At 41.1% G+C, this 14,819-nt stretch overlaps 2 protein-coding genes across 3 annotated transcripts in view; one reads left to right on the forward strand and one right to left on the reverse strand.

Moving 5' to 3' along the window:
* The window catches only part of LOC309339850 (uncharacterized protein), a 61,400-nt gene extending 48,232 nt beyond the window's left edge, over positions 1 to 13,168 (forward strand). Inside the window, exons 3-5 of one of the 2 annotated variants that reach the window (XR_014155556.1) lie at positions 9,173 to 9,314; positions 11,013 to 11,177; positions 12,623 to 13,168. Coding sequence is in view for 1 of the 2 variants with exons in the window: in XM_081858368.1 (XP_081714494.1) it covers positions 9,173 to 9,314; positions 12,623 to 12,660 (180 nt within the window). In the remaining variant the exon portion in view is untranslated. The remainder of the gene's footprint in view (positions 1 to 9,172; positions 9,315 to 11,012; positions 11,178 to 12,622) is intronic. The other variant, XM_081858368.1, reaches the window with a different exon arrangement.
* PCDH17 (protocadherin 17) overlaps positions 1 to 14,819 on the reverse strand; it is a 472,217-nt gene that overhangs the window by 91,052 nt on the left and 366,346 nt on the right. The gene's annotated exons all lie outside the window — the stretch shown is intronic.

Raw genomic sequence — 14,819 nt, forward strand, 5'->3', positions numbered from 1 at the left:
TCAGAAATTTATCTCTGTCTTCCAATGTTCTAATTTTAACCTTCTTCCCTCTAAAGGTGAAAGATAATCCTTGGGGTTTATCTAACCAGTCTAACCAATTCCAGATATTCAGATCTAAGATCAAGCAGCTGTTTAGGAATATCCTTGTAAAGTTCAATTCTTTTATCCAAAATGTCCAGTGACTTTCCGTAGTGTAGGCCTAGAATCTTGTCCCTTTCCTCCTTTGATCTCAATATTATCAGACAGTCTCTGGGCTTCTCTTTCTTTATAAGTCTTCCAAGCCTAAAAGCTGATACAATTTTAAAGTCTTTTTCCTCTAGTTTCCAAAACTTGGAAAATTCTTTAGTCAGAAACTCAGCCAAGTTGCCTTCTTCCACTTCTGGTATAGACCTTATCCTTAAGTTGCTCTCCCTGTTTCGCAATAGAAAGATAGGTCTGGTGTTCCCCTACTTGTTTATTGAGTGGTCTTACCTCTTGTTCTAACTTTCCAAGTCTTTGGCTGGTATCCTCAGCCAATTTCCGATTTTCACCAGTAGCCTCTGTCAATTCACCTATTGCCTGTACATTCTGTGCCACTTGTCCAGTTAATCTATTTAAGCATTCTGTGTTTTGATCAATTTTAGCAGTTTGCTCATCCCCTTTTCTGTCCAATGATTCCACTTTTTTATCCAACGATTCCAATTTTTCATAGATTTTCTCTAAAATAGAAGCAGTTGCTCCTGAGGCCATATCTTCCAATTGTAAATCCTCAGTTTCTCCCTCCCCTGCCCGTTGCAGAGAGGCAGCTCTTTCCTCAGAAGACAAGGTAGGCAGAGTAGGCACAGATGATCTACGTGTCTGTGAGGCTGCGGTTAAAGTTGTTAATGTTGTTTGTCTGGTTCTTGGTCCCTTTTTTCTTGCGCCACTCATTCCAGAGTTATCTAAAAGTCAAGGTCGAGCTGAGTTGTTCCCATGAGAAACAACATCCCAGATGGTAACAGTCAGACAGGAGGCCGGGAAATGAAAGTAAAATAAAGTCACTGCTGTAAATCCCAAATCCTCTAGGGGGAGTTTAAGATGTCTATGGGGAAGAGGTCAGTTCCAGTAAAATTTAATAAAATCAGAATAATGTCCAAGAGCCTTCAATAGTAGGTTTTAGCAGAGTTATTTTTAAGAAACTACACTGTTTCAGTGAGTGCATACTGGTATTCCAAGTGATGCTTCAAAGTAACAAATCCAGAGTCCTCAGATTGTTTCCAAATTTAAAAGTATTCAAGTCTGCAAACTGGCTAGTCTGTTACACAGGCAGCTCCAGCACCTGGGTTTCTTACTTAAGTTATAAATCCAGTAGAAGAAAGGTATCACCATGCAAATAAGAAGCATAAATTCCAGCACTTAGTGTCCTTAATCAATTTACGAAAAAGTTCAGTTGGTGCTCAGATCCCTTAGGTTAAAAGTTCTCTCTTTGCCTCCACTCCTCCAGCTCTTTGCTTTGAAATTCAATGACAGCGGAAGACGGACTTCCTGTTTTTCGTCTCTCCGCTTTCGACCAAGTTCAGTATTTTTTAAGTCCCAAAATTTTAAAGAGTCTTTTACTACTCACAGGTTGTAGCTTTTCCGAATCAAAAATTTCCAGGAAGAAAGGTCAGCGCTCATCGGCAACAGCAACGCGGCTTCACTCCATTGAATGCGAAACGACCCACAGTGCCGCTACCCCCTCCTCGCTCCGGAGCCCCTTACGGGGTTCCTTCAACGTTTCGGGGACAGCTCCAGGCACCCGCCGGGTCCCAAGACCACAGGCTTCTACTGCCTGTGGGTTGCCGGTGTGGGTCTCCGCTTTGCCGTAGCGGACGACCCGTTTCAAAGGAGCCCCCTCTCTGCAGTTAGAAGAGGGCAGCCATTACCGTTTCGCGCCGCCTCCGGAAGTCTTGTGGACTTTAACCTTGTCATACCATATATATGCATGCCAGCCAAACCTGTTGTCAAATCCTTCCAAGTCCAAAATGTCTGCATTCTCAAGAAGTAGCCAGTCTTTCAACCAGCAGAAAGCTGCCGATTCAAAGTACAGTCTTAAGTCTGGCAGGGCAAACCCCCCTCTTTCTTTTGCATCAGTAAGTATCTTAAATTTTATTCTGGGCTTTTTGCCCTGCCAGACAAATTTAGATATATCTTTCTGCCACTTCTTGAAACAGTCTAGTTTGTCCACAATTTGTAATGTCTGAAACAAAAATAACATTCTAGGCAATACATTCATTTTGATCACTGCGATTCGGCCTAACAGCCGAAGAATTTTCTGTTCAACAGTGAAACAGACTCCCATGAGAGGTTGTGGACTTTTCTTCCTTAGAGGTTTTTAAGCAGGAATTGTGTGGCTATCTGTCATGGTTGCTTTAGCTGATATTCCTGCATTGCAGGGGGTTGGTCTAAATGACCCTCAGGGCTCTTCCAACTCTACAGTTCTATGATTCTAACTCCCTCAACCTCATAAAGCTTGGTTTCCAGACCTTTTTTCATATTTGTAGAAAGTTGGCATGCTCTTCTGACAGATAGATAGGTACACATGTTATAGAATCATAGAATCATAGAATCATAGAGTTGGAAGAGACCACAAGGGCCATCGAGTCTAGCCCCCTGCCAAGCAGGAAACACCATCAGAGCACTCCTGACATATGGTTGTCAAGCCTCTGCTTAAAGACCTCCAAAGAAGGAGACTCCACCACACTCCTTGGCAGCAAATTCCACTGCCGAACAGCTCTTACTGTCAGGAAGTTCTTCCTAATGTTTAGGTGGAATCTTTTTTCTTGTAGTTTGGAACCATTGCTCCGTGTCCGCTTCTCTGGAACAGCAGAAAACAACCTTTCTCCCTCCTCTATGTGACATCCTTTTATATATTTGAACATGGCTATCATATCACCCCTTAACCTCCTCTTCTCCAGGCTAAACATGCCCAGCTCCCTTAGCCGTTCCTCATAAGGCATCGTTTCCAGGCCTTTGACCATTTTGGTTGCCCTCCTCTGGACACGTTCCAGTTTGTCAGTGTCTTTCTTGAACTGTGGTGCCCAGAACTGGACACAGTACTCCAGGTGAGGTCTGACCAGAGCAGAATACAGTGGCACTATTACTTCCCTTGATCTAGATGCTATACTCCTATTGATGCAGCCCAGAATTGCATTGGCTTTTTTAGCTGCCGCGTCACACTGTTGGCTCATGTCAAGTTTGTGGTCAACCAAGACTCCTAGATCCTTTTCACATGTACTGCTCTCAAGCCAGGTGTCCCCCATCTTGTATTTGTGCCTCTCATTTTTTTTTGCCCAAGTGCAATACTTTACATTTCTCCCTGTTAAAATTCATCGTGTTTGTTTTGGCCCAGTTCTCTAATCTGTCAAGGTCGTTTTGAAGTGTGATCCTGTCCTCTGGGGTGTTAGCCACCCCCCCCAGTTTGGTGTCATCTGCAAATTTGATCAGGATGCCCTTGAGTCCATCATCCAAGTCGTTGATAAAGATGTTGAATAAGACCGGGCCCAAGACAGAACCCTGTGGCACCCCACTAGTCACTCTTCTCCAGGATGAAGAGGAACCATTGATGAGCACCCTTTGGGTTCGGTCAGTCAGCCAGTTACAAATCCACTGAGTGGTAGCATAGTCAAGACCGCATTTTACCAGCTTCTTTACAAGAATATCATGGGGCACCTTGTCAAATGCCTTGCTGAAATCAAGGTAGGCTACATCCACTGCGTTCCCTTCATCTACCAGGCTTGTAATTCTGTCAAAAAATGAGATCAGGTTAGTCTGACATGACTTATTTTTCAGAAATCCATGCTGACTATTGGTGATCACAGCATTCCTTTCTAGGTGCTCACAGACTGTTTGCTTAATTATCTGCTCCAGAATCTTCCCTGGTATTGATGTCAGACTGACTGGGCGGTAATTATTTGGGTCCTCTCTTTTCCCCTTTTTGAAAATAGGGACAACATTTGCCCTCCTCCAGTCTGCCGGGACTTAGCCTGTTCTCCAGGAATTCTCAAAGATGACTGCCAGTGGTTCTGAGATCACATCTGCCAGTTCTTTTAATACTCTTGGATGCAGTTCATCTGGCTCTGGAGACTTGAATACATCTAAACTAGCCAAGTATTCTTGTACTATCTCCTTAGTTATTCTGGGCTGTGTTTCCTCTGCTGAATCATTTGTTCTTTGGTGGTAGCAGCTCTCCTGAATCTCAAGCAGCAGAGGATCTTCCCAGCCCTCTTCCCAGATATCATATGACTAGAACCTAGGAATTGCTACATGTCAAGCATGAGCTCTAGCAGGGAGGTGTGACCCCCCACCCATCAAGACTATAGTGCTTAGAAATAGCAACCCTTTGGAGTTTCAGTGTAGCAGAACATCTAGGCCTCCTCTCTCTCTTGAAGATATGGGGCCTTATCCAGTGTTGCAGCTTTGATGGCACAACAAACTTCTGTGTGAGCCATGGAGCTCCCTCTCCTCTCCAGCCCCCCACATGTCCTCAAAATCAGTTCTGGGGGATTGGAGGACCCCCCAGGAGAAGATACAACCCATAGATTGGCTATCGTTTCCAGCAGGGCTTTTTAAGTACCTCAACATTTTATATGTAGGCACAATATTTGGATGATCCACTACTATATGTTGTAAATCAATTTCACTAGGACATAATTACACATAATAATTTATAGTAGTATTGCAGGAAACAGCCTGTTTTGGTGTGTCTCTCTGTGTGTTTTCTTAATGAATTTATTATTACAGAAGTTTAACATTATCAGCAGCTGCAGTTTAGATAAAAAGATAATTCATTTGGTTCTGGTTGTAATTTTTTTTAGTTAGCATTAAAATAATAATCATATTTGCCTTTCCATTGTTTGACAAAGACTTAGGGAGTGCTATGTTTCACTTCAGTACTTGATATATGGCTACAGTAATTAATAAAGCAGACATTGGCTAGTGCCTAGCAGAAAATAAGTAAGCGACATGAGTTCATCAAAAACAAATCAAGCTGAACAAACTTAATTTCTTGTTCCGATCAGATAACAAGCTTAGCGTATAAAGGATATGCAGTGGACATACAATGTCTTGATTTTAATAAAGTATTTGATGCAGTTCAGCATGACATTCTCACAGGAAAACGAAGAAGTGATGATTAGCCGCAACAGCTCTAAGATGCATACCCAGCAGGCGAAATAAATTTGAACTCAAAAAGGACAAAATATCAATTCTTAATGGTTCAGCATTCAGTTGGAAGAAGGAAGGGAACATGATTTCCTCCCTAGTGTGGAATTTCATCCCCACCCCTCTGATTAAGACGTTGGTTGTTGCAGTGGAATAGGCAAGCCTCCATAGTCTGTGCACCACTAAACCAAATGCAGATCATGGAAGTGTTTGCAGCTCCACCCCGCATGCACAACCACACAGTTGTTTTATAGTGTTAGGCCGACAGCAAAACCATGAAGTTTATTGAACCTTTGGTGTACTTCCTTGCCAACATTGCCGATTGATTGCCTCCAGCTTGGCAGGCAACAAGGTACACACTCCCAATGTTTGTTTTCCAGGTGACTGCATCCAGAATTATCACTTTCTTTCTTTTGGAACAGAATAAACTGTTATGACTATTGGGTGGTAGTCAACAAAGTTTTGCTCTGAACAGGTCTACTGAAATTAATGGACCTTTCTTAGTCAGGCTCATACATTCTTATTCATTAATGGAGCGCTCATTCATTTCAATGAGTCCATTCTGAGTAAAAATTAGTTGAATACCACTCACTGTGTGCAATAGATTCATCTAACAAAATTCAGCAAAGACACTCTGCATTTTTTAATAAGCTAATCAGAGTGAAATACAGACTTCACTCTTCTCAATCCTCTCCTGTGAATTTTGATTTTTGACTATTTGCTATTTGCTATTTGCACCTGGCATGATATTTGAAAGTAATCAAAAATTGAAATGCAATTGTATTTAGCAAATGAAAGTGTATAATAGAGGACATACAATGGTATTCAGTATTTTGACAGTTTCTGATTGTTAATATGCAGTGACACTTAAGAAAATCAGAATTTTGCATTCATAATTTGAATGGCAAAAGTGGAATGCTGACAGATATATAAATATTAGGTAATGATGGTTTTGTCTCTATTACTGACCATCCCATCCGTACACTTTCACCAAGGTATCTTGTGGTGCAGGAAGAGAACAATTTCAATAATACAAAAATTCTTCCCATTCTTTGGGTTATACCCAACAAAGCTGTCCTGTTTGCTCAAGGACATCTTCTTGGACAATGGTACTCCTTTCACTCTCCTACATGTCTCCAATGCACCCACAAATCTGCTCTAGGGGGTTGAGGGAGACCCCAAAACAGACTGGGGGCACATGAGGAGAGGGAGAGGAAGTCCCATTGTTCAGGTGAAAATGCTTGTGCTAACAGAAGGGCTTCACTAGATCCCTCTGCATGTAGGAAAGGCTTTCTCGCTCCCTCTCATCAGAATCCCTAACGTTCCAGAGTTCCAAAGCAACAGTGGAAGCAACAGTATCCATGCTGCCTCTCTACAGATGTTCAAATGCAGACTTTCCCACCCTGGTGACCTCCAGATGTTTTGAACTGCACAGCTTCCATCATCCCTGACCATTGGCCATCCTGGCTAGATCTGGGGACCTGATTCGTGAAGGCTGTTCCCATGAATGCATAGAGGCTGGGGCAAAATCTTCCACCACGATTGTGCTCTCACTTCCCTTCCAGGAACTTTCATTAGAACACTTGAAAGAGGCTGGCATTACCCACTTTACCCATTACTGGAAACAATCAAAGCACTTTGCATCACACAAGTTGAAAAATAATTGGTGAGAGGGAATTCATTGATCATTCCTAACTCAACTTCTACTTCCCTTCAAGACTGTCTATTTATGAGGAAGAGGAATATTTGATGGTTCTAGTTATGAGCAGTGAATGAGATGGGATGTGCATCAATGGAGAAATTCAATGAGTTCCCAATGAAAGCATAATGACGCAGAGTTAAATGGCAGATGGATCTTTCCTAAAGATATGAAACTTGTTTTATGTGGGATCAGATCACTTAATCTTCTCTGATCTGCTGCTTGGAAGTCTTTGGCTGGAAAGAATCTAGGGATGGAAGAAACTTGACTAATATCTCATGTGCAAGTCCTATATTCTGCCCCTGAACTAGGGCTGTTCTTCCTGTACAGCACCTGGCAGCTATATGTTGTACACATACTTCCATATGGACAAGTCTTCCTTTACGGAAATCAATGGAAGAAAAAATTGGCTAGAGTATGCACATTCCTCTGTTTTTATTTGTGTTCCATATGTGTTTCACTTGATCTTTTGGGGAAAACTAAATGAAACAAAGAGAGACTAATAGAAAGAGACCCTTCACTTTAAAATACCCCCCAATCAACCACACACAAAAGAAACCTTTCAATATCTTAGGTGACTTAAATGATGGATATTTTACTCAGCAAGAGAAAGGTGGCACTATCATCTTTTTGTGGCTATAACTACCTTAGAAAATAGTTCTTCTTCTTTTTGCAAGATGTCCTTCTTAGACACATTTTGAGCTAATTAGGAGACATGCCAGTGTGCATCAGGTGTGCTGTGGTGAAGTAGCAGTGGGTTTTTCTAACTATATTTGATTGTAGTGCACTGCAATGCCCATATTCTCAAAGCAGGAATTTTTCATTATATATGTGTAGCCTGTGCATCCTTTTGCAATCTCCTGACTCCTGCTCGCCTGCTGTAGCCTTAGATGGGGGGGGGGAGAGACCAATGCCATGTAATAAAACATTTATTTTAAAAAAACAAAAAAACCCCAAACCATACATATCCACATGGATCAAAGAAAGTGCAGGGTTATGAAACATCCTCAATAGTTTTGTTAGAATCTGCTACCCCCCCCATTTTTCTATAGAGTAGAAACTTGCAAAAATTGATGCTTGTTTTCTCTCACTGCTGCCAGACTTCATTGTAGGCTGGCCAGCTTTCTCATGAGCACACTCAACTCAACACTGGTTGTTCTTGGGGTTTGGTGGTCTTTCAGCAGTAGCAAAGTGGTTTCATGATGGTAGGAACCAACATGCTTTATTCCTGGGTGCAAGAAGGGAAGGAGTTCTGGATAGATCAGAAAAGAATTGAGCCCTGTGGTAAGGCTTCAGTTATTTTTATTCCCTTGCTAGAAATAAGGCAGAACCAGAGATAACCTAACCCAGCCATAAGCCATAAATGTTCATCAGCACTCCTGGGAGGTTGCATTTGCTGAACACAGTTGCTTTTTTTGGGGGGGGGGTGATTCTCTACCACCTTCCTCTGCCCCCAAGGTGGAATAATTTGAGAACAAATGAACTGCAGGTCATCTGCTCCTCCTGCCCTCATCCAGACAGAAGACTTGGCTAAAAATAACAAACCAAATGTAAATTCTCTCCCCTCTTGCCACTAGCAAGCAGACATGCCCAGCAGTTAAAGGCTAGCCTACACACTGTATACTAGCTATGAGTCATGGGGGATTGGGGGTAGAGATAAGGGGTCATAGCCATCTTCTCTAGATGATCTTCTTCCCTGCACTGTAACAGCCATCCCCACATACTTTGTGTTTTGCCAATGTTTATATACAATGTGTATATAGACCTCAAGGTCTTTGCTTCTAGTGATAGGATACTTCCTGAAGTACTGTTGTATGATTGCAATCCAAGGATCTCCACTGCAAAAAAAGCAAGTGGTGAACAATGAAATAAATCTGGATTGTTATTTATTCCCCGCTCCCCAATCTGCTCCAATCTGTAGAAGCCAAGGCATATAGCATTTCATGCAAGTAAACTTCCTTGGCTCTGCTATCTAACATGAGGACATCATGGGCAGAGCCAAAAGAGCCTGCATGATATTGGGGGCAGTGAGAAAACTGTACCTCCACTGCCCCTTTAGCTGCACAGCCTGCAATAATAATGCATGTTTGGGTTCATGTGGAAAGTTCACGCTGGAACAATTGCCTGGCTCTGGCTAGACAGGCTAGATCTCACCTGCTTTAAGGTTTTAAATTCTCTTGGAATATGGATTCCAATCCTAGCATCCACATTCCTATATAGGGAATATAGGCATCCTATAGGGATGTGTGTATAGATATGTGTGTGCTACACAAATAATAATTGTTAAATCATCTGTCCTTGCCTGTATCACAGCATGAGATGAGCTCTTCTGGGAAACAGCGACCAGATGACACAGCAATCAATGTGAAGCCACGTGTGAAACAACCTTGCTCTGTTTGTGTGAAACATCCTTGCAGAAGCGGACCGAGAGTCAGTGATGACAAACCTGGCATTGGTAATCAGGCAATTACCACTCCTTTTCAGGCTGATGAGCTAGGCTAGCCAAGTTTTAACTAGAGTTAAACAGAAATGCTTGGAGAAACGATTACTTACCTTAGTTTGCCTGCCTGATGAAACCTACGTTAAAGCTGCCGTCGCTGCAGGCATTGCAAGTGCAGTTTTAATTAGAAAGTAAATGTAAGTTTAATACAAAGAAAATTGTCAGCAAGACTGAAATACCTAGAGCCAATTTGACACAATTCATCATGCATTCACATTAGATTAAAACTCTGTGCTGTGGCAAGGCATGTTAATGGGGTATATTCTGCACTAGATTAAAATATGTAGTAAACAGGACCACAATTATGTTATTGAGCAGAACAAGTGAACTCAATCCTGATGGTACAAAGAGAATATTATTCAAAATGCAATTATATAGTAAATGAGAATATACAAATATATTATTTTGCCCTTTTCAGCAGCAGCAGCAGCACAACCTTGATGCACACCTAATTTAGGACTGATCCACACATGCCAATTTCCCATCATTCATCACTCACTAATCTTTCATCACTTGGTTACTCAGTATTTGGTAACTTTCAGACAAAATTGTGAACTATCAGAATTGAAAAACAGCATGTTAGAGTGAGTTTTGATGGCATAAATGTTCTATGCATGATAATTAATCTTGGATGGCTGATTCACACATGTGCAAGTTGTCACAGATAATGAGCAATTAATATGCATGACTGAATGAGCCTTTATGCTTTCAGCAATTAAAACATCTGGGAAACTGTGTAAGCATGACGTCACCACCACTGTAGTTAAACCAGGACTTTTCTTGATATAATAAAAACCATGCTTTGAAAAGCACATAATACTCAAAATAAAACATCCCTGCATTAACAACTATGTTAAGCACATAACGTAGAGGTGGCATGTGCCACATTGACAGCACACATATGAAATCCTGTGTAATAGCTCTTGCTACAAATATTCTAAGCCATATACCATTGCCTCTTTAGGAGAAATAAAGGATAAGGTATGGTGGAGACATTTATTTGGCTTGTCAGCAGTGCTGGGGCTATCATTAGGCCAATGAGGCAGCTACTTAGGGCGCAGTCTTCAAAGGGGTGCAATACTGACTTCGGAGAGGAGCACTTTTGAAACCACTGAGATATCATCTTGGTAGTAGATATGATGCTTTAACAGAGTTCTTTAATGACACAAGTCTAAAAGGTTTATATGGAAATACTTCCCGAATTGCTGATGTTAGTTTGTGGTATCTTTTGTAACATGGCACAACATCCTTTTGGAAGTCAAACTTACAAGCAAGCTATTACAAAACAAGGAAGCTGATTTAAATTTAGCTACAAGTCAATTGCAAGTGGCCAAGAATTACTTTGTGGGTTGAAGGTGTGATGAGTGTTTTCAACAAGTTTTGATAGATGCTACTGGGGTTGTAAAGGAGCTAGAAATACTACCAAACTTTGAGACATAACAAGTTAGAAAAGGGAGAAAGAAATGGCAGTTTGAGTATGAGGCCCAAGAAAAAACACCACAAAATCCAAAGTAGAAATTAAAGTATTCAAACTATACTGTCTTAGACAGGACCATACAATCTGCTGAAGAGAGACATTCCAACAGCTACAATATAATTTCCTATTTGGCTTCCTATGTGGTATATACAGTATTAACATAAAATCTGTTGAAGATGTACTTAAGGCCTGAAAGAATTTGGAGAAACCACTGATGTGCAATGGAAACAAAGATATTATTGTTGAAGAGCTGTGCTGTGAACTTACAGCAATAGTTTGAAGACTTCCAAAGTCCAGGGGTGATTCTGGCCTTAAACAATCTATCACATTTTTAACTGGAGGTATTGTTTTTGTTTGTTACTATGTTATATTGTATATGTGCTTTTATCTTGTAAACTGCCCTGTGATCCCTATGAATGGCAGTGTAGAAAACAAACAAAGAAACAAAGAAACTCTGTTGCTGGAGGTCTAGGTGATCTCAGTGGCTAGGAGTACCTTTTACGTGCATTGGATGGTAAAATAGCTACAGCTATTTCTAGAGTAGAAAAGGTTGACCACTGTCATTCACCTACTTGTAAGCTCCAGATTGGATTAATGCAATGTGGTCTACATGGAGCTGCCCTTGAGACTGACTTTAAACAAGCTGCTTTAAACAAGCTGCGTCTGTGTTTACTGCAGCTTCATTCCAAAAGCACTTTTAAAAGCACTCTTTTCCCAAGCCTCTGCCGAGCAGACGGCTTAAAAGTTCAAAGTCCAGCCTTGAAGCCATTAATTAGGAGTTGGCAGGCTGCCCGGAGCATGAGCACATACCTCTCATCAATCTTCTTGACGCACAGAGCAGATAACGTCCGATCCGTCCCTCTGCCTCTGCCGATCCTCTGTTTCTTTGTTCCTCTGCCAGCAGCCATTAGTTCAGTCCGATTCCATTTTCCTGGGCCCATAACCAAAAATGTGAGATTTTGACCAGCTTCTGCCCATCTGAAGCTGATACAGGCTTGTCTTATCTTGAGCCCAAACAGAGTAGTCCACACAGCAGAAGGATAAGCAGTATGTGCCACATTCTTAACTTTATTTACACTTCTATGCTGACAGAATACAAACATGCATCTTGCCTCTGTGAGAGCAGAGAAGCAACTCCTCTCGGAAACAAAGAACACCGAGAGAACAGTGAAAAACAGGAAACCAGTGAACGTCACATCCAGTCTCCCATTCCCGTGGGAATCCAACAGTAACTCTGACTGTGGAATGCAAAACAATGTCTTGTGACTGCAGTTGCTGCTCAGTGAGGGAAATAGAAACCAACAGTGGCACCTCACCTTTTGGCACTGGCTGCCATTGCATACCAGACAGGCAGCTTCTTGATTGTCTTTCTGGTGTAGGTGAAAAATGTTTCTCTTTCTAAAAGCCTTCTTAAAAAAATTATCCCAGTTGGTATCTGCCATGGATTTGAATTGATTTTATGTACAGTGATACCTCAGGTTACAGACACTTCAGGTTACAGACTCCGCTAACCCAGAAAGAGTGCTTCATGTTAAGAACTTTGCTTCAGGATGAGAACAGAAATCGTGCTCCGGCGGCACGGCAGCAGCAGGAGGCCCCATTAGCTAAAGTGGTGCTTCAGGTTCAGAACAGTTTCAGGTTAAGTACGGACCTCCGGAACGAATTAAGTACTTAACCCGAGGTACCACTGTACTTGGATGTTCTTGTTTTAGACTGTTTTGACTTTTTAAACTTTGTTTTTATATAAGCAATTGTTTTTTATGTGTTACTTTATTTCACTTTGCAGATTGCATTGGGATACCTCATGGCAAGATAAATGAATGACTGAATGAATGTTGTTTTGGGTCCAAAGAGGATTTCTTCAGAAGTGATCTCGCCACATCCTCTTCTGGGCGCCCCAAGGCTGCTGTGTCTGGTAAAGAGACATTGATCAACTCCCTGGCCCAGCTGGCTCTTCCCTGACTTCCATTTTTAACTAGCCATCAGAGGAAAGACTCCCCTGCTCCTTTTATCCAACATAGATTTGCAAGCATTTTGAGCAGGATTGTCTCACTTTTGGCACACGATAACCAAAGACTGTCAAAGAAGAATGAGAATCTTATTTGTGTGTGGACATCTCATGCTGGCATCATACCTCAGATGATACAAAAAGACAAGGCTGCATTGCTCCCCAGCCCAAGAGCCCGCTTTGAAATCCTCCTGCTACATTCATGGGCAACAGACCAGAATATACTTTATGAAGGGTGCATGCTGCTTACAAGAATAAGATGCATACACAGTGTATCTTAGCCGTCCCCACATATTAAACATCAGTAAAGTTACATGTACACAATATACTTTTTGTGATGCTGTCATTTTTACATATTAACCTAGAGAATAGCTAAGCTGAAGCTATTTAGATTGTTTCAGGATATTTTCAATAGGCAGAAAAATGCTTCCCATTTTCAGACAGACTTAGCATTCCTTATGGAAATGTTCACATTCATTTGCATTGCCCTAATTACTTTCAGCAATATGACCACAGAGCCTCATTTGGCTAGGAAGTGTTGCAGCAACATCCCATTCACTAACTAACCCAGGAAAAAGCAAGAGCAGGGGCTAGGAGGGAGGGGTGACAGAAATAGCAGCTTCGCACAGTCTAAGCCTTTATTTGGGAACAATTTTTATCCAGTGAACTTCTCAGTTTTTGCCCCACTATCAAAAGTGTATCTTTTTTTTAAAAAAAATGATATTTATTGAAATTTTCAGAATATTACAAAATGAAATAAAAACAGAGAAAAATGCAAAAATAAAAATAATTGACAAGTTAAGAACAAACCCCTCCCCCCATACAGATAAGAAAAAAGAAAAAAATCAACAATACAACACAGACAATTAAAAGCATTTACAAAAAAGAAAAAAGAAAAGAAAAAACAAATTCATTATTTCCAAATCCTCAACTGTCATCACCTTCTTTCTTAGACCTCCTCCTCCTCCCTTTCTTTGTATCCTAGTTGTTAATTATCCCAGCAAATCCTTTCTATATTGTAAAAAAAAATAAAAATCTGTCATTACATTACCCTAAACAATTTTAATCTTATCTTTCTATAGTAAGATAAATCTTAAATCTTAAAACTTAAATCTTGTCCATACCAGCTTCTCATAACCATAACATTCTTTCATAATTCTTTAAACGTTTTTACTAAAACCAAATAATTTCATTCCAACATTTTTCTAATGCTCATCAATTATTATAAATCACTTCTAATAAAAAGAGAGAGAGAAAAAAAGATGCAAATAAGTCCGATCTTCATCCAACGTCCCTTCCTCCTGGTTCCGGGTTTTGTCAGTCCTCATTATCACGTCGATCTAGATCATTAACCTGGCAACCTTATATCCGAGGCCCTCAAGTCTCTTCCTTGCCCCTTCCGCAACTCTTCTTCATGTTCGTAGCTATATTTTCCCTAATCTCCTGCTCGTGATAACTCCAGCTTGTCAGTATTTTTCGCCCTTCTCAACAGATCAGCTCCTTTTCCATATTCAACATTAAATTCCAAGCATATTTCAAAAGCCCTCCAAGGTTAAGAGCCCCCACAGTCCCAAACATCTCACGGCCCATTGCCATGTTTGAAAAGTCCAGACATCCCAGCATTGGGGGGTCAATCCAGCCCCCCATTTTCAAACCAAACCAGACATTTTCTTTCCGAATCTGGCTTTTCCCAGGATCATTTGTCAAGTCCAAAAACTCATATTCCCGTTGGGCTTGATCTGTCGAAACACACTCTTCATTTAATTCCTGAGTGGGCTCCACATATTTTCCCACTGCCTGTTCAAAGTTTCCCACTGCTTGTTCCAAATTTCTAACCGAAGTCGCCATCCAGTTCACTTTTTCATGTAATTGTTCCAGTAGGGCATTTGTTTTGTAAAGGGCACACAACAAGGTTTCTGAATACATTGTCCTGCAAGGTCAAATGCCTGTTCCCACGATTGTAATCTATAACAGC

The sequence above is a fragment of the Podarcis erhardii genome (genome assembly GCF_964252035.2).
Source record: "Podarcis erhardii genome assembly, chromosome: 4".
NCBI classification, from domain to species: Eukaryota; Metazoa; Chordata; class Lepidosauria; order Squamata; family Lacertidae; genus Podarcis; species Podarcis erhardii.